Source organism: Halichoerus grypus, chromosome 3, assembly GCF_964656455.1.
Source record: "Halichoerus grypus chromosome 3, mHalGry1.hap1.1, whole genome shotgun sequence".
NCBI lineage: Eukaryota > Metazoa > Chordata > Mammalia > Carnivora > Phocidae > Halichoerus > Halichoerus grypus.
Genome location: NC_135714.1, coordinates 57,886,417 through 57,911,130, shown reverse-complemented (window position 1 = coordinate 57,911,130; position 24,714 = coordinate 57,886,417). Strand labels below are relative to the sequence as shown.

The 24,714-nt window shown below is 32.6% G+C and overlaps 1 protein-coding gene across 5 annotated transcripts in view; it reads left to right on the top strand.

Moving 5' to 3' along the window:
* ANKRD17 (ankyrin repeat domain 17) overlaps positions 1-24,714 on the top strand; it is a 159,568-nt gene that overhangs the window by 52,256 nt on the left and 82,598 nt on the right. For all 5 annotated transcript variants that reach the window (XM_036078045.2, XM_036078043.2, XM_036078040.2 and 2 more), the window contains exon 2: positions 22,675-22,828. In XM_036078045.2, the coding sequence (XP_035933938.1) occupies positions 22,675-22,828 (154 nt within the window). The remainder of the gene's footprint in view (positions 1-22,674; positions 22,829-24,714) is intronic.

Sequence of the window (24,714 nt, the reverse complement as noted above, 5' to 3'; positions counted from 1 at the left end):
GCTCTTAGGGAATAGGAGTTATGTGTTAAGTTTTTTGATAATGAACTCTTCAAATTCTTGTGTATCTTTTTATATGTTAAAAGTTTTAGGTCACCTTCCTTAACCAGGATGTTTAATCTTCATAGTTCCTAAAATTTACAGTATGTTTTTATCATGATTCATCTAATTTATTATATAATTCATGGAGAACATGTGTTAGTATTATTTTAGAAGTAAAGGATGACTTTGATCTTGTTGGGGGATATATGGTGGGGGCCAGATGTCCAACAAAAGGAATGATACAATTTTGGTTTAATCTCGTTGGTGAAGTTATAGTATACTAAAGTAAATTATCTTTTTTACTCTGATATTAGACTTTTTATACTAAAAAATTGAGGGTATAATATTGAATTATGTGACAGCATTCCAGTTCTCTTTTTCTTTTACAAAAATATGGATTTTGGATGAAATTACACATTTTGTATATATTTTAAAGCTATTTTGTCTATATACTATGTAGACAACTTAGCCACATTTCATAGGAATTCTTGGGTTTTTGAATGTCAAGTAGAGCTGTCCGTAAATAATCTAAGTCTTTATCAAATGAAACATTACTGATGGCTATTCAGTTAATTTGTTTAATGTACATTAGCAGTGTACCAAATGCGATTTTTCATTTGCTGTGAGAAACTAAAGTAAATGATGTGTTTGGATAATTTAAGGGTTTCAGTATATAGTCATATATTTTTATTGCTAATTAAATGATAAGTCATATTATTTTGTTATGACTAGGTAATAGATCAAAATTGGTGATATTTTAGCAAAACTGTTTTCCATCGAATGTTTCTATAAAGCAAATGTCTATATACAATTAGTAGGTATATGGAGTACCCATATGTTTCAGTTCACTTGGGACACTTCTAGTTTATACTTGTTTTCCTGGGGCAGTTTCAATAATGTTTTGATTTAGTTTATATATGTGGATACTCTAAAGTTAGGGAAATGCTGGCAGTATAACTCTGAATTTACATTAGTTCATACAGTTTTTCCCAATATTTTTAGGTTTTGTATCACCAGGTAACAAGTGCTGAATGCCAAATATACAATCACAGTTGAATACATCAAGTCAAACAGTAAATAATATGTTTAATGAGATGCTCATTCACCTGATTTCTTCGCCTTGGCTCAGTTTGGCTAATAGTTCTCTCTTGAAAGTACTTTTTACAGGGTTCTCTTCTTTTAAAAGTTATGACATATTTACTATGTAATTTCTTATTTGTGAGAACTTAATATGTTTTTTTAAGTATGCTAGTATTTTTATTACAGTTGTTATTTGTTTTTTTGTAATGTTTTGATTACAATTGCATAAGTTTTGAATGTCCCCAGTTCTATTTTTCCCTGAGCCATGTTATTTTAATGTGCTGTTTGCAGAATGTGAAGTTTGTCAGGATGCATTTATTGCATTACAGCACAGTTGTCTCTATTGCTATAAACATTACGTAATGTAAATACCATTCACTGTATGACTATAGGAATATAAGACTTGAGTGGTATCTGCTTTTCCACCTTCTACCACAAGAAATCTTACTGTAGATGGGATGTATTAGCAGCATAAGATCTAACAACTATTTCAGAGCTGCTTAATTTAGAGTGATTGGTGGGAAGTTGGGGGCTCAAAGGGTGCTACTCACAATACATCCTGAGTTCTAAATAAGCAGCAGACAAACAGAACATTTGAGTCAGAGAATGTTTATAGATCTCCTTCTGAAAATTGATTTTAATTTCTTTCAAACATTTTAAGTGCAGGAAATAAAATGTGCTTTTATGTTAAATTTTACCAGCATTTATGTATGACCTGTGATGTGTGAAGTGCTGTGGTAAAAACAGAAATGACATAGACATAGACCCAGACATAGACCCTACAACCCAGGAGTTATTGATCTTATCATTGAGACTCATGTCTAAATTAATTAGCTAAACAATATCCATTAAATTACTCATGGAGATTCTTTTTTTTATTTTTATTTTTATTTTTTTTTAAAGATTTTATTTATTTATTTGACAGAGACACAGCGAGAGAGGGAACACAAGCAGGGGGAGTGGGAGGGGGAGAAGCAGGCCTCCCGCTGAGCAGGGAGCCCAATGCGGGGCTCTATCCCAGGACCCTGGGACCATGACCCGAGCTGAAGGCAGACGCTTAACGACTGAGCCACCCAGGTGCCCCGAGATTCTTTTAATAATGCGAATGATAATTGATTTTTAATCTTTGTTATTTAAGATATTTTCATTTCATATTTGCTTAAACCAGCTGCAAAATAATCCTATCCCTAGGATGAAGACAGGTCTTTTGTGGAAACACTGTGTGACTCAAACCACATGCTTACTGCTTCTTGTCTGCCTGCAGACAACAAAATCAGTGAATTAAAAAAGTAAGATTTCAGTGGGGAAACCAAGACAGGGCAAGTGATGATGAATTCCCTTGGGCATGTATTTTTGTGATTGTGATTTTATTTATGTCCAGTAAAATTATTCCAAAATAAGAGTTACTTAATGATAGCTTGCAAGGAGCAGTATGATTTCCAGTGGCCATTTGAATAATGTTGTGAGCATTTTATTTGGCTTTGCCAAAAAAAACCCCACAAACTTAGTTATGGAAAGCTATTAATATATTTTAGTCCTTGGAAATGGTTCTTGAGGTCAGATGCTAAATAAGCAGGGGATCTAGTAAAGTAACTACTTAAATATAAATGTTAGGATATGGAGGAACTACTTAAATGTCTAACTATTTTATAAAGTAATTTTGAGAAATATTGGTTTTTGTCCACTCTAACATTTTATAAAATATTCTGATTCTTCACATACACCTTTGACATTAATGTCTTTAACACTAAATCAATGTTTTGGGTCATTAGCACAGTTTTCCAAAGCACATCTTCCCTTCAATTTAAGATGTGTAAGATAAAGTACTGTCACAGCTATGTATGATGATTGTATCTCAAGCCACAGACACCTATACCTTTTAAGACACTTGGAGTTTTCAGTTTTCTTCTGTGTAGCTATCTGTTTTTGACCTCCACAGTGAAATCATTTACTGATAGTTTTTTTTTAAAGTGGCCTTTAGGGACGCCTGGGTGGCTTAGTTAAGTGTCCAACTCTTGATTGTGGCTCAGGTCACGACCTCAGGGTTGTGAGATCGAGCCCCATGTCAGCTCTGCGCTGGACGTGGAGTCTGCTTAAGATTCTCTCTCTGTCTCCCATTCTGTCCCTATACCCCCTTCCCCTCTCTAAAAAAAAAAAAAAAAAGTGGCCTTTAAAAGGTTTCTTTATAATGATATCTGGCATTTAGAATTGAAGACCAGGAATACATTTTTAATCTTGTTAATTTGCTTGAAAAAGGTTGGCATGTGAATTTTATATATACTTTACTTATATCCTAGATATAGATACTATCCTTAGACTCAGATAAAATTAGCAGGTAGAGAAAAGTATTTATTGTAATAGACAGCAGTTATCTGTTTTGGTAATTACTGAAATTTATCAAGTATTGTACATATATACTCACTACGAGTGAGCAGGTCTCTTAGTGTTCTAATGTTATTTGTGTTCACTACTATTTGGTGTGTCAAGAATATTCTTTTCTGTTGGATTTCACCCAAGCTTGGAAATTATTCATTTAACAAATATTTTGGGTACCTATCCTGTTCTTGGAGTTTGGGTTACATAAGTGACTGAAACATAATAATCTTTGCCATCTTGAGACATTGTAAAAACTTTGGTCCTGATTTAAGTGTAATGGAAGCCATTGAACAGTTTTAAACAAAAGAATGATAAGATCTGACTTACATTTTAAAGGGAGTTGGAATACTTGGAAATCTGACTTTTAATTATTATTTGAGCTTGACTAAGATTTAGATACTTTCTCTCTCTCTATATATAAATCACATATATATGAAATTTAAGATAGGATTCAATCGTTTATTTGGGTATGATAGTCTATTAGAAATCTCCTGCTTTGCTGCCCTCTGTAGAGTATTCTTTGATCAGTGGAACCAATGAGAAGATCAAGATAGTAAAGGCAAGGCTCTGTATTTTCCTCTGAGAAAAAAAATCCCTGAGGAGGAAGAGCTCTCTTTTCTTGGAGATGAGGAAGAGAAAAAGAAAGATAGTATTTTAAGATGGGCTTAATTGAGGTATCTATAGCACATCCAGAAAGAAATTTCAGCAGTTTAGATAATACAGAACTGAAGCTCAGCAGAGAAGTCTGTTTGGGAGAGAAAAATATTTCAAAGTTATCAGTAGAATAAGTTATAATTAAAACTTGTGTTTATAGATGACATTACCCTGCTGTATAGGTTAAATAAAAAGGTGAAGGTGGAATGGAGGGAGCATATCAGTATTTGAATGCCAAGGAAGAGAAGCTCCAGAAGGGCCTGATCAGAAAATACTTGGAAAAACAAAAAAAGAAAAAAGTAAATACTTGAGGTGATGGGCACATTTAATTGTGAACCAGACAGGAAAAAATGATCTATAAGAGAACAGGTAAACTGAATGAAAGAGGAAAGATTTAGGGCCCTAGAATGCAGTTAAGAACAGATTTAATAGAGAATAATAAAATGAGAGAATTAGAGAGGCTAGATGTTAATAAAATGTAAAACTTCAGAGTTAGAAAAAGATACAAGTATTCAACCGTGAGAATATGTTCTTATTTTGACGAGGTTATCTTTAAGATACTTTCCTCCTTAAAAATTTTAGGATTTTTGGAATGGAGCATTCATATTTTTTCTCTTTCTTTGTTGAATTTAAAAGAAATATTGATACCAGCAGTCTTTTTTTTTTAATTGACTTTTTAACTTCCTTCTTAAATTTGGTGTATATTGAATAGTAAAATCTGCAAATCAACAATTATTTTTTTCCTGATTTTTTATGGTAATGTGTACATAACAAAATTTACCATTTTCACCATTTGGTTTTGGTACAGTATGCCTTTTTGTCAATTATCTTTATATTAACTTTATTTAAAATTTCTATGAACTTGAAAAATATTTTTATTTTGGTTAGAAATGTTCTTTGAGGGGTGCCTGGGTGGCTCAGTCAGTTGAACGTCCAGTTTTTGATCTCAGCTCAGGTCTTGATCTCAGGGTCGTGAGTTCAAACCCCATGTTGAGCTCCAAAAAAAAAAATGTTCTTTGACCATAAGGGAATTAAACTAACATAAAAAATAGATCTCTGGAAAATTCCCAAATATTTGGAAATTAAACAGCACATCTTAAAAATAACACATGGTTCAAAGGAGAAGCCACATGAGGAATTAAAAAATATTTTGAATTGAATGAAGTATATCTGAATTTGTGGTATGCAGCAAAAGCAGTGCTTAGAGGGAAATTTATGACATCAAATGCTTGTTTTTTTTAAGAGTTTTCAAATCAATGATTTAAAGTTCTGCATTGAGAAACTGCAAGAAGAACATATTAGATCAGAGCAGGCAGAATAAAGATAATAATAAAGATAAAAATAGAAAATGAAATTGAAAACAAAAATAATGAAGAAAATAAAACTGAAATTTGGTTCTTTGAAAGAATCATTAAAACTGATAAAGTTTTAATCAGACTGATGGGGAAGGAGAGAGAGACAGACACACAGGTTACTCATATCAGCAATTAAAAAAAGGGATGTTATCACAAATTCCACCCTTATACATTGAAAGATTAATAAGGGACTATTATGAATAACTTTGCCAACAAACTTAACTGAGATGAAATGGACAAATTCTGTGAAAAAATGCAGACTACAAATTTCACTCAATAGGACGCCTGGGTGGCTCAGTTGGTTAAGCGACTGCCTTCGGCTCAGGTCATGATCCTGGAGTCCCTGGATCGAGTCCCACATCGGGCTCCCTGCTCGGCAGGGAGTCTGCTTCTCCCTCTGACCCTCCCCCCTCTCATGTGCTCGCTCTCTCTCATTCTCTCTCTCTCAAATAAATAAATAAAATCTTTAAAAAAAAAAAAAATTTCACTCAATAAATAACCTGAATAATATTTTATCTAAGAGAAATATTTCTAATTAAAAACCCTCCAGCAAAGAAAACTCCATGTCCAAATGGCTTCATCTGTGAATTATATGAAACATTAAAGGAAGAAATAATTCTAATTCTGTACTAACTTTTCCAGAAAATAGATGATGAGGGATTACTTCCCAACTCATGTTATGAAATTAACATTATTCTGATACCCTGATAAGCAAAGACGTTATAAAAAAAGAAAATTACGGTCCAATATATATTATGAGCCTAGATGCAAAATCCTAATAAAGTATTAGCAAATAGAATCTAGCAACATATAAACAAGATTACACAACATGAACAGATGGTGTGTATATGCAAAGTTCATAGCATTTGCCAACCAATCAATGTAATTAACTATATTAACACTAAAGAAGAAAAATTATTTTACAATCTCGATAGATACAGAAAAGAATTTGTTAAAAATTAACATGCACTAATAAAAAAATTCTCAGTAAACTAGGAATATTTAGAGAACCTTCTTAGTTCTGATAAAGTGCATTTATGAAAAACCTATAGCCAATATCATACTTAATGGTGAAAATGAATGCTTTTCCCCTAAGATTAAGAACAAGACAGAGATGTCCATTCTCATCGTTCCTACTCAATATAGTACTGGATTTCCTAGTCAGGTAAGTTAAAAAAAATAAGGCACAATTATAGGAAAGAATCAAATAAAATATCTTATATTCACAGATGACATGATTGTATGTACAAAGTGTGATGGAACCTACAAAAAAGATAATAGAACTAATTCGTGAGTTTAGCAAGGTCTCATATTTCTATATATTAAGAATGAACATTTCAAAAATGAAAAATTTAAAACAAAATAAAAACAAAAAACATGCAACATTTAAGGTTAAACAAGCTAAGTATATAATTTATATGCTGTAAACTACAAAACATTCATGAGAAAATTGAAGGTGATGTAAATAAATGAAAACGTATATACTACATTCATGGTTTGTAAGACTCAGTACTTTAAGATGTAAATCCCCTCCTTCTTACCCCTCAAAATGGCCTGTAGAATTCAACATAATCTCAGTCAAAATCCTATCAAGGCCTTTTTGGTTTTGGTTTTGTTTTTAGTAGAAATTGACAACTGTTTCTGATAACTATATAGAAAGGAAAAGACCCTAGAATAGTCAAAACAACTTTGAAAAGAACAAAGTTGAAGGATTTCAAGACTTAACTATAAAGCTGTCTTAAACCAAGACAGTGTGGTATTGATGAAAGGATAGACACATCGATAAATAAAACAGAATAGAATATAGAAAAGATCTGTGTGTGATCACTTGATTTTTGACAAAGGTGCCAAGGCACCTTTTCTCAATAGAGAAAATGTAGTCTTTTCAGTGAATGGTGCTGAGACATATGGATATCTTTTTATGGAAGGAACTTCAACTCATGCCTTGCACTTTATACAAAAATTAACTTGAATTGGATAAGCCTAGGTGTAAAAGTTAGAACAATATAAATTCTGGAAGAGAACATAGAAAATCTTTGTGGCCTTGGGTTAGGCAAAACTATTTTAGATAGGGCACAAAAAATGCAAACATAAAAGAAAAAATTATAATATGGATTACATCAAATTTAAAAAGTTTTGTTCTTCAGAATATACTGAACAGATAAGCCATCAGCCTTCACAAAGTATTTGTATGTCTGATAAAGGATTTGTGTTCAGAATATGTTAAGAATTTTCACAACTCATTAATGAGGAAACAAACAACTGAACAGAAAATGGGGAAAATGTTCTTAACAGATCCTTTATTGAAGAAATACACTGATGGCAAATAAGCAGAGGGAAAGATGCTCAAAATCCTTAGCCATTAAGGATTTGCAGAGTAAAATCAGAATGTGATTCTGTCCTATTAGAATAGAGAAGAGGAATAAAAGAAAGGAAAAAACTGATTATACTGAATACTAGTGAGAAGCCAGAGCAACCAGAACATACATTGCAGGTAGGAAAGCAAAATACTACTGTCATTTGGAAAAGTCTGTCAGTTTCTTATAAATTTAAATATACAGTTGTCATAAAGCATGTCCATCTCATGTATGTACCCAAGGGAAATTAAAACATGCTCACATAAAGTTTCGTACTCAAATGTTCATTAACTGATGAGTAGCTAAACAAATTGCAGTACAGCCATATGATGAAGTACTATCCAGCAATAAAAAGGAATGAACTACTGTTGCATGCTATAGCATCGATGAATCTCAAAGGCATTATGCATTTGTGAAAGTTGTAGTCAGAAGTCTGGATGATTCCATTTCATTTTGGAAAAAAAATCTGAAAGTAACAGAAAATGTCATGGTTGCTAGGGGCTGAGGGTAGTGGTAGGGAATTGCCTACAAAGGGACAAGAGAAATTTCTGAGTGATAAGAAATAATTATCTTGATTGTGGTGGTAATGACATAACTATGAATTTGTCAAAATTCATAGATTTGTACAACTAAAAAGGTGACTTTTATTCTAAACTATACTTCAATAAACCTGACTTTCCAAAAAAAAACTTAATTGGATACAGAAGGAAAAAGATTGAAGAAAGAGAATATAATATTTTTCTGATTTTGCTTCTCTTGAGAAACAAGCAGTTGCTTTAATTGAAATTTACTATGACTTGATTTTGCCAGGACTTTTTTCATTCATTTAAAAATAATTAGGTTGCATATGCATACTTCAAACTGAATTACATATACCAGCAAGTTAATTCTGTGTATCTAAAAATAATACAAATTGTTAATGATAGCTCTTTTGGAATTTTTGTTAGAAATACGGAAATGGTCAGGTTATTCCTGATATTTTTCTTTAAAGGTCTGAAGGGTGTTTTTTTTCTTAATTATTTGCTAAAATCACATGGTAGGAAACTGCATGGTCTTTTTTTCTCTTAAGGTAAGCAATATAGAAGGGTACAGACAAATAAAAAGGTAAAATTCTGTCATTGATTTCACTCTTCAGTTACCACTGTTAATAACTTAATAATATCCGGAAATTTTTTTGTTTGTGTTCTTGCACATGCATACATTTTGGTTTTAAAATCAACTTAAAAGGATACGTACCATGGGCTTGTATTGCGTTTCTGGGCTTGTATTTTTCACCTAAAGTAATTTGGGTATCTTTCTGGATCAATATCATATATTCATTCAGTAAGTATTTTTAAGTACTTGATGTTTAACGCTAGCAAGGAAAAAAATAGGTTCCTTGCCCAAGCAACTGATATTCAAATAAGAAGATAAATTGGGGGAAAATGTTACTATTGATAAGTTTCATGAAGGTAATTAGTGAAGGCTAAAAAGATGAAAAGTGCATTAGATGGTTGTGGTATAGGATGTTATATCTAAATCTGCTTTATTCTGCAGATAAGTATTTACTATTTCATAGTATAATTTATTTAACCATTATTCTGTTGATGGGCATGTGGATTACTTAGAGTTGTTTTCTGTTATAGTCAATACTGTGATGAACATCCATGTACATATTTTTTTGCTTATGTGTACAAGTCTTTCTGTAAACTAAATTCTTAAAAAGGAACATTGCATTTTTAAATGTTGATTATACATTCTGCCAAATTACCCTCCAAAACATTAGACATTATCTGTCAATAAATGAAAAATGCCTCATTTTAATTTGTATTTACCTGAATCCCAATGAAATTTAGCATGTTTACTAGTCATTTGTTGTTTCTCCCATAAATTGCCTACTCATATGATTTTACCCATTGTGGGGTTTGTCTTTTTCTTACTGAGATTTTAGGATTTCTTTATTATTCTGTTTATAATACATACATCGTATTTTATAATATTTTCTCTTAATCTGTCACTTGTCTTACTTTACGGAATCTTTAGATTTTTCATTTTTATACTGTCAAAATCTATCACTCTTTTCTTTCCTAGCTTTTAGGTTTTGTGTCTTTCCAGAAAAGCCTTCTTATATTAGTTTAGTCTCATATTTTTTTCCTATGACTTCTTTAGTTTTATGTTTCTAGTAGATTTTAATTCATCTGGAATTTTATATATATATAAATGTGTTATAAATATATATACATATATATATGTATATATATTCTGTGGTAGGGACCTAACTTTTTTCCAGTTTCCTAACCATCCTACCAAAATAATTCATTGAACAATGTCTTTTTTTCCCCACTGACTTTTGAAATACTACCTCTATCATTTTAAAAGTCCAAAATATGTGTTTTCTGGATCTAATACTCTATTGTTTTAATTATTTTCATTTTACATTTAACATCTGATAGGGTACCCCTCCCCATTGTCTTTTTCAGAAAAATTTTGGCAATTTCTGTGTATTTTCTCTTCCAGATGAACTTTAGAATCAACATGTCAAGTTCCATTAAAAATCCCTTTGGGATTTTGATTGGAAGTGCATTGAATTTACAGATTAATTTGGGGAGAATTGACATCTTTACACTATTGAATCTTCCCATCCAGGAACATGGTATGCCTCTCCATTTCTTCAGGTGTTCTTTTATGTCCTTAGTAAAGTTTTATGGTTTTTTTCATGTAGGTCTTAGACTTTTCTTGTTAGGTTTATTCCTAGGTGTTTGTAGTTTTTGTTGTTACTGTGAATTACATCTTTTTTTCCAGTTTACATGTTGTTTTTCAATTGGTTATTGCTAATATATAGGAAATCTATTGATTTTTGTTGTTGATCTTACCATTTACTTAGTTTTCATTGGATTATCTTGAAATTTCCAGAAGGATGATTATGCATTCTGCACATGATGGCATTTTGTTGTTTCCTTTTTTTCAGTATTATATGTCTCTAGGGGATTTTTTAGTTTGTTTTTTTCTGGTCATATTGCATTGGTTAGGTTTCCAAATCTGTTCACTACTGGCTCTGATTTGAGCATCTTTCCTGATGGCATCCTTCTGATTTTTAAACTTTTACATTTGTATGTGACTTAGATTTCTGGTAGAGCATATTATCTGGAACAAAAGTTTCCTTCTTGACTTAATTATTTTCATGATAATGAATATTATGTTTTATTATGTGTTCTTGTTGAGATGATACATATTCTTATTACTTTAAATTTTAATGTAGTGAATTACAATAATACATCTAACCTACTACTGGTTATGATGTTTTTCATTTTTAACATGTATTCAGCAAGTATTTATTTGGATATTGCATTGTGCCAGGAACTTTGCCACACACTGGTGATAGTGCTAAATCTGAATAGTTCCTGTCTTTAATTGGAGAAGAGAGATAATAAACAGATACCCAAGAACAAGATAATTTTTACACTGTGGTGGTACTAAGGAGGAAATAAAGTTAGTGGTGTGGTAGAGAGATGAGTAGAGTACTTTCTTTGGTAGTACAATCTGAGAAGGTAATTAAGACCTGAAGAATGAAAGCTTTGGGAAAAGCATTCTAGGCAAGGGAAAATCACTATTTCTGTATGTACAAATAACTGTATTTCTTAGTACTCTCTTTATCCCCTTTCTTGTATGTGTTGTATGATATTCTTTACACAACTTCTGTATTTAATTTTCTAACAATGTGTTTCATTAAGTTTTTATTTTGTTTATTTTGTTATTCCTGTTCAGGTTTGCTATGAGGGTTATTTATGCTTATGAACTAGGGAGTTTTCCCATCTGTTTTCTGGGCTTTGTAAATAATATAATGTTCTGTTCCTTCTAAAGGATAGATCTGTGACTACCCTAAGATTTCTTCTATTGTTTCTACCTTTTCTTGAAAACCATCCATTTTGTTCAGACTATTCCTATTTCTTGATTTATAGTTTTGCTTAGTTTTCTGATTTTAATAACTCATTTTTTTTTTCTCTCATTTTCTGTAATCAGACTTGCCAGAGGCTTGTTTGTCTCTTTCATGCTAGACCTACCCAAGAAGCAGTTACTGGTCTTATTAATTACTTCTGTATCTCTTTTCAATTTCTTCATTTCTGTTATTATTACAAATTATATTGATAAATTTTGACTTGGATTTTATTTTTGAAGATTTTTATTTTATGTGTTTTAAATCTAAGGCTCTAAATTTTTCTTTAAGGACAGCTATGGCCAAATCCCATAGGAAATAATATGCTTACTAATTTTTATTTTTATTTTCTCTGTATTCTGAGAGTTAATTAGTAGGGTTTTTTCTTTTCTTTTTAAATTTCTAAGTAGAGTATTATTGTTAAATTTTAGTTTCTCTTAGCTTTATGGACTAAGAATGTAACCTGTATTTTTTTTTTTTTTTAATCTTTTGAGATTTTCCTTTGTTTAAGGTATGGTTAGGCTTTTGTTTGCTATAGAATACTGTGTATTCTCTGTTCATGATACATTAAATTCCATTTCACTATGATACATAAGTATAGTTCATTACAGAATCTATTTCTGAATCATCCATATCCTTGCATAATCTACTTGCTCTCCTCATTTTCTGACATAGGTATGTAAAGAGTTTCCTGCGAAGTTGTGTGAATTTTCCAGTTGCTTTTATTTCGAGTATATTTACTTTATATATTTCAATGTTATATTGTTAAGTACATAAAAATTTGGCTATTACACACTCTGGTGTATTAAATCTATTAATCATTACAAAATATCCTTTTTCTGTGTAATGCTTTTTGTCTTGAGTTCTTTGATATTAATTGCATCCTTGACTGGGTTTGCTTTTTCATGCTTCTGTTTTTAGCCTTACAACTAAAAATTTTAGCTCTCTTATGATAGCATATATTTGAGGGTTTTTTCTTCTTTTTTTAATCTTAATCTGTGTGCCATTTTTTCAAATAAGAGAAGTTTTCCCACTTGCTTTTATACTAACTTGATTTCTTGGTCTTTGGTCTTTTTCCTCACATTGAAGGTTATCGTGAAGAGGTCTTTTCCTGTTATCACTGCCCCCCGCTCCCCACCCCCCCATTCATGCCTGCTACTCCTTGTCTTTAGCTGAATTTATTGAGTTTTCTTTATTTCGTTTACTACCCATTTTGAAAACTATGTGTTTCATTTTTCTTTTTCAGCAGGCATTGAATTGAATTAAACCGTATCTTTAACTAGTTGGTCTCTTTGCTGAACATAGGCTTTTGGCATTGTATCATTCAGTCTTGGCTTAACTGATATTTTAGTAATATGTTTATGTTATAATATGTTTTTACTTTTCTAACTTTAAGGAATTATTTATTAACCTACCTGACATGATAAAGATAGCTTGTATTATACTGGTTTCTTTTCCAGATGCTTAGTGTTCTGATTCCCAAGGCTGTCCTTTTCTTAGATTAATTTTTGTTGTTGAAGGCATACATTCTCTAAGTTCAGAATTATTTGTGGTTTTAAAATTGTCAATTTGCTTACATATCTAAAAAATTACTTTATTCTAAAGTTTAGAATTTTACTTTCAAAATAATTGTACTTCAGAACTTTTAGTTGCAGAGTTGTCTTCTAGCATCTTGGGTTGTATTTGAGAATCTGATACCAACCTGATTTTTAATTCTCTAATTAACCACTTGCCTTACAAACTTTCTACACTTTATATCCTTGGAATGCTCAAATTCCACCAGGTTATGACTGTGTGTCTGTATTTGAGAATGAGTGTGTATATCTGCTCAAACATTTTCAAGCCATCTCATAAGAATCATTTTATTCTGAGGCAGTTTTTATGATAATTGATGAATAATGATAAATACCAGAGACAGGTTAAATTTATAATTAGATTGCATCGTACTATGGATATCTAGAGTTGGGGTAAGTTTTTTTAAATCTGTAGCCTTAATTCTATTACAGAAAAACCACTTACAAACTAGATTTGAGAATTCCATACAATTTTACTTACTTTAAACACTCATAATTGGTTCACTTTATGAAGTTTACAATTAATGTTAAAAATTTCATATTGAATTATAATTTCATACTGAGTTGTTATAGGCAGATAAGTACTTTGAAGCTTAAGAAAAGAAGTCATGTTTTGTATTAGCTCTGTGAGAACAGTGCCATGTTAACTATTGTATCACCAGTTTTTAGCACATTCCTAGATCTTAACTAAAATTTATTAGATCGGTAGATGGGTATGAATGAAAGACTGTAGGAATAAATCAATGTCTTCTTAATAGATTTTTTGAAAGCTAAATTTATTTTTAGTCAGGTTCACTTTAGTTTTATTTACTTGAATTTCAGGATACTGAAACCATAATGAATCATACTATTAATTGATACTCTTTTTACAATAAGGACTTTAAGTGGTTTTTATTTTATGCTATTTTATTTCAGCATATACATAGATCAGTGTTCAGTTACTGTACTGAAGGTTTTATCTTAATGGTACAGAAAAACTACATCTAAATATATTAATTTAAGAATTGTAGTATTTGGAGCACCTGAGTGGCTCAGTTGGTTAAGCTACTGCCTTCGGCTTGGGTCATGATCCCGGGGTCCTGGGATCGAGCCCCGCATTGGGCTCCCTGCTCAGCGGGGAGCCTGCTTCTCCCTCTGCCTGCCGCTCCCCCTGCTTGTGCTCTTCTGCTGTCTCTCTGTCAAATAAATAAATAAAGTCTTAAAAAAAAAAAAAAAGAATTGTAATATTTTAGCTAAAGTTTACCCTATTTAAGACTTCAAAAAATACAGATCAAAGAAATTTTTATTAGGTTTTGGAGTCAAGAACAAAAGAGAAGAAACTATTGTTTCTTTGAATTAGGTTTACATAGCCTGTTCTGCATATGACTGATTAAGTGACAACACTTGAGTTATTAGGTAATTCAGTCCATGATGATGACTTCAAGTCAAATCGTTCTAATGAATCTTTATTTTTGGTAGGTGAAGTGGTATCAGTTGTTATCTGTGTTCTTAAAACCCACTCGCTATCATTGAAATGACAAAATTGGTCATAAAAATCAAACACTGACATTTACTAAAAGTAAAAATCATACACAGTGTAAAAAGTTCATCATAAACATTGTTTTGGAGGGATTTTTCTGCATTGACTTGCTTAAGAGCTCTTCAGATTTTAAGTATTTTGAGTTTTGGATTGAAGATACTGTGTTTTCCTGGAGCAAGTATGAGAATTTTTTGTTATTATAAAAAATGTTTGTAATATAATCAAGATCTAGATTATCTTTCTTGGAATATAGATTATCAACTTGAAATTTAGATTACCTGCTTTAAATTGAATGAAAATGGACAGGGTAATTTCCAGAACAACAAAAACAGTAATTGGTGAATAGGGATGGGATGGGAGGATGGGCAGTGTTAAAGGTCAAGAAGTCCAGATTCTGGAGTTGATAGCATTCTCATTTTTTAAAGTATGTTTATCCTTAGAGACTGACTTTTTCCTGTCCCCACCTTGCATAATCTCTCATTTGATATATTGAAGTAAGTTATAAATAGATTTCTTTGTCTCTGCTGTCACATCTATATAAAACCATCTTTCGCATGATCTCTAATTGTCTTTTTAAAAAAATTGATTATTTGGGGTGCTTGGGTGGCGCTGTCGGTTAAGCGTCCCACTCTGTTTCAGCTCAGATCACGATCTCAGGGTCATGAGATCAAGCCCCGTGTTGAGCAGGCTCCACGCTCAGCACGGAATCTGCTTGAGACTCTCCCTCCCTCTGCCCCTACCCCCACCCCCACCCCTCCTCCCTGTCTCTCAAATAAATAAATAAATAAGTAAATCTTTTTAAAAAATTGATTATTTATCTTAATACTTAAATCCTTCAATAACCTACCATATAAATTCTGAACTGCGTACAATATTGAAAGGCCCCATCTTCCTTAAGCACTGTTCTTTTTACCATTCTCATTCAGAATTGTTTTTTCCTTTCTCTGTACAATCACTATATTAGTGTCTACCTTGTACTGTTTTTCAGTCTTCTTTGGTATAGTTCTTTGCACATAGAGTTGCCATTCCATTTTGTATATTTGTAGAATGCATTGATTATAATAAAATCATTTTTGTATTTCCTTTCTCCTTTGGTTGCCCTACTGCTTTTTGCACATTGTATGTAATTGGTGGTGAATATTTGTTAGATTGAATGGAACTCGTATATATGATGTCTAGTTAATCAGAATATATCTTTATCCTTTGAAATAAATGCCAGTTTATTACAAGATGGACTGCTGTTCTCTAATATAACAGTGTACTCTATTTGTTTTGACAGGAAGTTAGTTTGAAATGTAATGATAATGTTCACAGTTGGTCCAGATGGCCCTACATTTCCAAATTTTTATATGACTTTGTGTTTTACTATAGAAGGACAGGGAGTACCATTAATGGCATAAACAAATTCCTTCAGTCCTGACCTTTGTTAAAAGACCTTGGTTTTCATTGTTGAGTGTTTGTGTTAAGTTTATTTTGGGGAGGAAGTAAAAAAGAATTTTAATTACTTTGTTAATCTAAATAGTATTACTGTTAAATAATAATTTTTGTTTGTTTTTTTGTTATGTTATGTCAGTCACCATACAGTACATCATTAGTGTTTGATGTAGTGTTCCATGATTCTTTGTTTGCATATAACACCCAGTGCTCCAGGCAATACGTGCCCTCCTTAATACCCATCACAAGGCTAACCCATCCCCCCACCCCCCTCCCCTCTGAAACCCTCAGTTTGTTTCTCGGAGTCCATAGTCTGATCATTCATCTCCCCCTCCGATTTCCCCCCCTTCATACAATGGAATATTACTCAGCCATCAGAAAGGATGAATACCCAACTTTCACATCAACATGGATGGGACTGGAGGAGATTACGCTGAGTGAAATAAGTCAAGCAGAGAAAGTCAATTATCATACGGTTTCACTTATTTGTGGAACATAAGGAATAGCATGGAGGACATTAGGAGAAGGAAGGGAAAAATAATTTTTTAAAACAAAAGCAACCTCTGCAGTAAAACATCACCTTTAGTCTTCCAAAACCAAAAAGATTCAACTTGCACAAAAGCATAGAGACAGGTATGATAAAGAAAGCCACTATAAATCTTATTCTCAGATTCAACATTATCAAGAATGTGCCACACAACTTTGTTTTCCAGAAATATTTTATGGCAATTTTCTGACTCTATTTTTATATATGGCAGTATGCATCTCTAAAAGATAAAAGCGTTTTCTTACCTAACCAGAATCATTGCTTTATACAGTCTAATACCCAGTGCATATTCAGATTTCTTCACTTGTCTTGAAAATTTCATATAAGGTCTGTATTGTTTTGCTAGTTATGTCTTTGGTGTCTCTTTAATTTAGACCTTTTCTTCCCTTTTACTTTCTGTCTTTTTTAAAAAAACAAAACATGTTCCACATTTTAGTTGTGTCTGTTTTTTCCTATTTAACTTTGTGGTTTTCAACTTGTCATACTCCAGGGTCTTTTTGTTTGTTTCTGTTTTTCCTCTAAGGGTGCATTTGGCAATGTTTGGAGGTTTTTTGGTGTCACAACCTGTGGTAGAGTTGCTACTGGCATCTAGTGGGCAGAGGCCAGGGATGCTGCTAAACATTCTGAAATGTATAGAGCAGCCCCCAACAACAAAGAAATTATACCCCCCAAAATGTCAATAGTGCCAAGATTGAGAAATTGATTTAACTTGTTCCTAATATTTGCCTTATTAATTTTTATAAACTAGAAATTATTTCTAAGGGCTCTGTTAGATTATTGTTTATTTTCAGAGGGGCAAGAATACTTCATAGGTGGTACTGTGTATTTTATGTTACATAAATCAGAGGCATATAATGTTTAGTTACCTTACTTTGAGTAATTAGACAGTAGGTTCAGCTTTGTCCCTAAATACAGAATTTCAAGTCAGCTTTTCTAGAGCAGAGTGAAAAAAACCTCTTTTTACTCCAGCATGGAATTTTCTAGTGGAAAAAATATTGAACTAGTTAATTGGATAACTGGTCTCTTGGTACTAGATATTTAGAAACTTGCTATTTAAATAATGGTACTATGCTTCTATTTTCTCATCTATAATAATGAATTGAACCTGGTGATTTCTAAGGTCCTTGCATTATGATGGTTCTTTATATTAGACAAGAATTTGATGTCCAAGCACCATTTCATAAAATATCCATCTAGTGAAAACAATACATCCAAAATAGCTTAAATATAACTTGTCATGCTTTCAATTATTGGTAACTTTGATGTGTTATTTCCCTTAGGGAATAAATTTAATAAGGACATACCTTTCCTTCTGTCTTTCCCCTCTTCATGGAAATTATTTTTACATTTCATTTAAAGAAAACGTTTCAAAATATTTATGTGAATTTCTTATTCAGAGAATTTTTAATGTTCCAGAATTTGGCTGTGGTTCAAAATGAATCTTTTTTTCAGTAGAAGTATAATAAAAATGAGTCCGGTTTCAATGGGAAAACATAGTATTTAATCTGAATTATCTTAATTCAGTACATGGTAGAGCAGGATTTGCTCATAACTTAGTTGACCTATGAATAAAGGATTATTTTTGTATTTTTATGACTGCATGTCCTTATGTCAGTCTCTCTTCAGTTCTGTAATGTAATGCAAGAATCTTTCCAGTTGGGGAAAGAGGAATTACTGTTAAAGGAGGAAGTTCTCTTCTACTTCCTCTTTTAAATTCCTACAGCTTTCCCCCACTCCCATTACCTTCTATACTTTTTACCCTGTAATAGTGTTCATTTATGCACATACTTTGGCTCTCTCATTAAAGAAGTAAGTTCCTAGATAGTGGAGTTGATTTTACATGTCTCTCTATCTCCTCGTCTAGTAAACTGTAGTATCTCTTGCACAAAGACTGTTTGCCAATGATGGACATTTTGCCCTACCTGTTACTTAATGTACCATTTTTCAATAATCTGTAAGATATACCTTTAAATTTATTTTTTGTAACTACCTCTCCCTTCCCCAAATACACTATATAGCCTTATAGCCTTTTAGAATCTGAAAGGGAAGAATCCCTAAACCATCTTTTATTTACTCAAATCCCTGTTTCCATGGAGTTTAGAAAGGCAATAAATATTATAATAACTCATATGCAATGAATTTATGAAAAAATTATGTAGAATAGGGATCTAGAGATGGCTGAGAGACTTGCTTAGGTCACATAGGTGGCATCTGAACCAGTAATGGTACCTAGGTCTTTAGATCCTAACAGCATCTTTGAAATTAATTTCTTCATTAGTATTAAAGTGGGGGTGGGGGAGATAGAAATCCATTCCTGTTCTTTTCTTTCACCCGAATACATTTAAATCTATATATAAAATTTCATAGTCATTTGAATTTACTGTTTTTAACTTAAGTTTTTCACAAAGTAAGAATAGTGGACTTAAAAATCAATATAACTTTTGTGGAGAAGTTTAAAATCAGTAAGAAAACATATTTCTGTAATTAATATCCCTCATGAAGAGATTGAGATGCATTTTTCATAATAAATTTTCATCAAGCTCAGGACACAGTGTGGCATAGGGGACTTTATGTCAGAGAATCACTTTTAATTGAAATTTAATATCTCTTATGACCTAACTTCTAACTTTCTGACCTTTCCTATAGTAAATACTCTGTTCTATCATAGAGAAATTTTATAGCTTGTCTACCAGTGCCACATTCCTTCTTCTATTGTCTTATATAAATTAGTTAATTTGGTCAAAATCTTTTCATATTTATCTTTCTGTATGCAGTGTCTCCTTTGATTTAAATAAATACCTCTGATCTATACTTTTGACTTGGCACTTAACCATGCCCTGATCTTTGAAATACTTTTTCTAAAACTCTAGTCTGAAATATTATTTAATTTTTCATTTGTTTATTTTACCTATGTTCATTTTTCCATGTTTATTTCCTTTGTTTTCTTTCATCTTCTCCCATTGTATTGGAAAATTGTAGATACTTTCACAGAGAAAATTTCACTGGGAAGCAACTTTTTCTTTAAAGACTCATCTTCTGGACCTTTGTTGAAGATAAGACATAGTTTTTGTTACACTATAATTTTTTTTATAAATTTTTTTTTTTTTAAGATTTTATTTATTTGAGAGAGAGAGAATGAGAGACAGAGAGCATGAGAGGGAGGAGGGTCAGAGGGAGAAGCAGACTCCCTGCTGAGCAGGGAGCCCGATGTGGGACTCGATCCCGGGACTCCAGGGTCATGACCTGAGCCGAAGGCAGTCGCTTAACCATCTGAGCCACCCAGGCGCCCTACACTATAATTTTGAATCACACCTTGCTATGGCCAACTCATGTCCCAAAAGTTTACTTATTTTTTTTAAAGATTTATTTATTTCTTTCAGAGTGAAAGAGAGAACATGCAAGCAAGGGGAGGGATAGAGGGAGAAGGAGAGAAAAGCAGACTCCCTGCTGAGTTCACTGAGCCCTGGGCGGGCGCGGGGGTGGGGGCGGGGGGGGGGGGTGCTCAATCTTCAGAACCTGAGATTATGACCTGAGCAGAAACCTAGAGTCAGAGGCTCAACTGACTGAGCCACCCAGGTGCATCACCCCTCCCCCCTTTTTAAGATGTGTTTATTCCCAAAATCTACTTCTTAAAGTATAACACTTATGCTACTACCTTAAAAGATAACTTAAAACTAAAAAGAGTATATTCTTGTTGTTTCTTTTTTTTTTTTCCTAACTCCCTGTCATTTTAACAGGGAGTTGTTATTTGATGGGTTAAAGTTAATATACTGCAAAATTTTGTGAAAATTTTCAAATATTTACAGAGATTATTTACAGAGTATCCAGTGTCTATTGTATTTGAAATATTAGAAATCTGAAATCATGTTAAACTGTGTTAGTCTAATGGAAATTTGGAGAGAAACATACTATTTCCTCCCAGATTTAACATTCAGTATGAAATATGTGTTGGTTAAATATAATGTTTGTTCCTGGTTACTAGATAGGTGACTTTTAAAGATGAAATGACTCAGAGTTTCTCATGTTATAATAGTTAAAATTTTATTCCTTAAGGTTTTTTTCATATTTCTTACATTTAGATACTAAGTATGAGCATAATTGTGTTCTAGGTTAATAATTACTTTTATATCTATTTTAGTTATTAGTGTTAGAAGTACCTTAGATTTGTGAAGTAAATATCATGTAAAATAGTGGCAGTTTATGTAATGATTATCAACTTTTTCTCAGCAAACAGGAAAGAATATAGCTTAGTACTTATTTGTATAGCACTATAATAAGGGATATCACAACAAAACTTTTCCCCATGTCTTCGGTGTTTGCTATGTTCTAATTCTTTAAATATTTTTTAATTGAATCTGGATTGAATGGAACATTGGTTCTCAATGAATGATCCACAGGTCCCTCAGGGTCCCAGAGACCATTTCAGCATATCCAAGAGGTCAAAACTCTTTCACCACAGTACTGAGATGTTATTTGCCTCTTTTACTGTGTTGACATTTGCACTGATGATGCAAAAGCAATGGTAGATTAAACTGCTAGCCCCTCATTTGAGGCCATGGCACCAAATTGTATTAGTGTGATTATATTCTTCAATTCTCACAGTTAAAAAAAGAAAATAAAAAGCCAATTTTACCTTAGGAATAATCTCGATAAAGCAATAAATACTAATTTTATGAATCTGCACTTTTGAATACATGTCCTTTTAATATTACGGTGTGTGACAAAATGGGAAGTACACATAAAGCACTTCTGAGGTTCTTTTTGTGGTTTTTTTTTTGAGATGCAAGGTAAATTAGCCATTTTTTTCCCATGAAATACCATTGTTACTAGAAAATATAATTGACAGACCCACTACACTTATCAAACTTGGATATTTGGCAAATGTTCTCATCAGAAATGATGGGAATGAGCTTGCCACTTTAAGGAAAACGATTGGCAATATTTGTTGCCAATGAGAAAATTAAGCTTTCAAGCACAAATTAGAATTTTAAATTTTATTCACCTGGGCTTTACAGTACTTAAAACTTTCGGATGAAAATATCACTGGTGGTGATATTAACAAGTGTGATTTTTTGATATTGTAGTTTGTCTTAATATGGTGAATATTAATAAATTTAACCCTTATCTGAAGGTCTTGGGTGGGCAGTACTTTATAAGTGCATAAAAGGGTCCTGAGCAAAACATTTAAGTCCTGAGAGCAGAACATTTAAGAACAGCTGATTTATGGAAGGGAAGATGAACCATGAGAGACTGGACTCTGAGAAACAAACTGAGGGTTTTAGAGGGGAGGGGGTGGGGGGATGGGTTAGCCCTGTGATGGGTATTAAGGAGGGCATGTATTGAATGGAACACTGGGTGTTATACGCAAACAATGAATCGTGGAACACTACATCAAAAACTAATGATATAATGTATGTTGACTAACATAACATAATAAAATAAAAAAAAAAAGAACAGCCGATTTAGGTCCTCTACAAAAGTCAAATGTTTCAGTCTAATCATTAACCTCTTAGCTCCCCCTATCTCACCCTTATCCCACCAAATTAAAATAGAAAAGAATACATAATTTCAGTAAAAAAAAAAAAAAATGAGACTATGCTGCATATGAGTAGCACATTCTTAAATTCTTCTATAAATATAATTTTTTCCTTTAAACAGTGGGCTTATGTATCGCATTGAATTTATTTAGAATTGCATTGTATTTATCATGATATTTACATTAAAATACTTTTTCTCTCTTCTCCTTTTTCTTCTATTTCTCTTATCACTTTGCCTTTCTCCTTTTATTCCTCCCTTCCTTCCTTTTTTTTTGTATTTGTTTTCTAGGTGGAATCTTTCATTTTGGATCAGGATGATTTGGAAAATCCAATGCTGGAAACGGCTTCCAAGTTGCTCTTATCAGGTACTGCTGATGGTGCAGACCTCAGGACAGTAGATCCAGAAACACAAGCTAGACTGGAAGCTTTACTAGAAGCTGCAGGTAAGTCTGCAGACCTTACATACGTAATTAGACTATCTAATTTTCAAAGTTACATATAAATGTAATAAAAACTACTATGATTAGGGGCACTTGGCTGTCGCAGTTGTTAGAGCATGCGACTTTTGATCTCGGGGTCATAAGTTCCAGCCCTGCGTTGGGTGTAGAGTTTACTAAAATAAAAAAAAACTACTATGATTATAAATGTAAGGTCTTGGGGCGCCTGGGTGGCTCAGTCGTTAAGCATCTGCCTTCGGCTCAGGTCATGATCCCAGGGTCCTGGGATAGAGCCCCGCATCGTGCTCCCTGCTCAGCAGGAAGCCTGCTTCTCCCTCTCCCACTCCCCCTGCTTGTGTTCCCTCTCTCGCTGTGTCTCTCTCTGTCAAATAAATAAATAAAATCTTAAAAAAAAAAACAAAATAAATGTAAGGTCTTGGACATTTAGTCTAATACTATTCATAAGGATTAATGGATAGCTTTCTAGAGAATTACATGGAAATTTCATTAAAGAGTATTTTCATTACCCAAGTAAAATCCACATGTTGCTGCAACCTTGAAGAGAGATTTCTCCTATAGTCAATTTTCTTTAGTCCCACATTCCATATTCGTGAATTTGCCTCCTTGATAACATGTATTCATACCCTAAAATTGGTGCTTTCAGCACTTTTTCAGTCTTTCATAGAAATGCACATAATAGTGAAAAATTGTCCGACACACGTTCCCTGATGAGATGAAATGAGGTGAAGCTCTCAGTTCTCATACTGTAAACAAGTGTCCTTTTCACCTACTTAGAGCCATTTTTTTCACATTGTTGTGCCTTTTGTTGGCGATTACATTGTTTATAATGGTCCCCAAGTATAATGCGAAAGTGCTATCTAGTGTTCCTAAATGTGAGAAGGTAGTGATGTGCCTAATGGAGAAAATACATGTGTTGTTAGATAAGCTTCTTCAGCATGGGTTATAGTGCTATTAACCATGAGTTCAATGTTAATAAATCAACTATACATTAAATAAGGTCATCTTTAAACAAAAACATACATAAGACAGTATTTGGTTAATGCAAATGCTGTGTGACCAGAGGCTCACAGGAACCTAGACCTGTATTTTTCCTAGGAGCAATGGTTCAGTTATTCATTAATTCAGTGTTCCCAGTGACTTTATAGAATATAACTACCATGAATCATGAGAATGACTGTATATAATTTCCCTTCTTTTTTGTCATAGACTATCTCTTGAAACCTTGTAAAGTGAATCATTGTATTTTTGTAAAGTGGATCATTATTATATTGTCCCTATAAGAAGTGTTTTAATTAGAGATTATATATATTTTTAATTAGAGATTATATATATATATATAATATATATATATATGATAGGCCTAAAGTATAAGGGAATAGTAACTCTCAATCTCTGTGATCATTTTATATAGCCATATATTTTCTTAACTTTTCTAAAGTGGACATAAATATATTGTGAACATTAATTGATCATTTTTTTTTAGCACCCTGATTTGCTATATAGTGTACATACAATGCGTGTAAACTGCTGCTTTATTATAGCATAAAACCAACCTACTACTCTTTGGTAATCCTTTCAATAAATCCTTGTAACACAGCATCTAAGTATTTGAAGGACTCATGGTTAAATTTGATTTCTGTCCTGAGTAAAATTCTAGAATGGATTATTAAAGGGATCTAGACCAAGTACAAATGAAAACATAGTAGGGCACATGCAAGGTCCTGTCCTTGAGTATAAAAAACTATTTATTCAAAAGAGTAGATACAGGGGCACCTGGGTGGTTCAATCAGTTGGCCTTTGGCTCAGGTCATGATCTGGGGGTCCTGGGATCGAGCCCCATGTCGGGTTCCCTGCTCAGTGGAGAGCCTGCT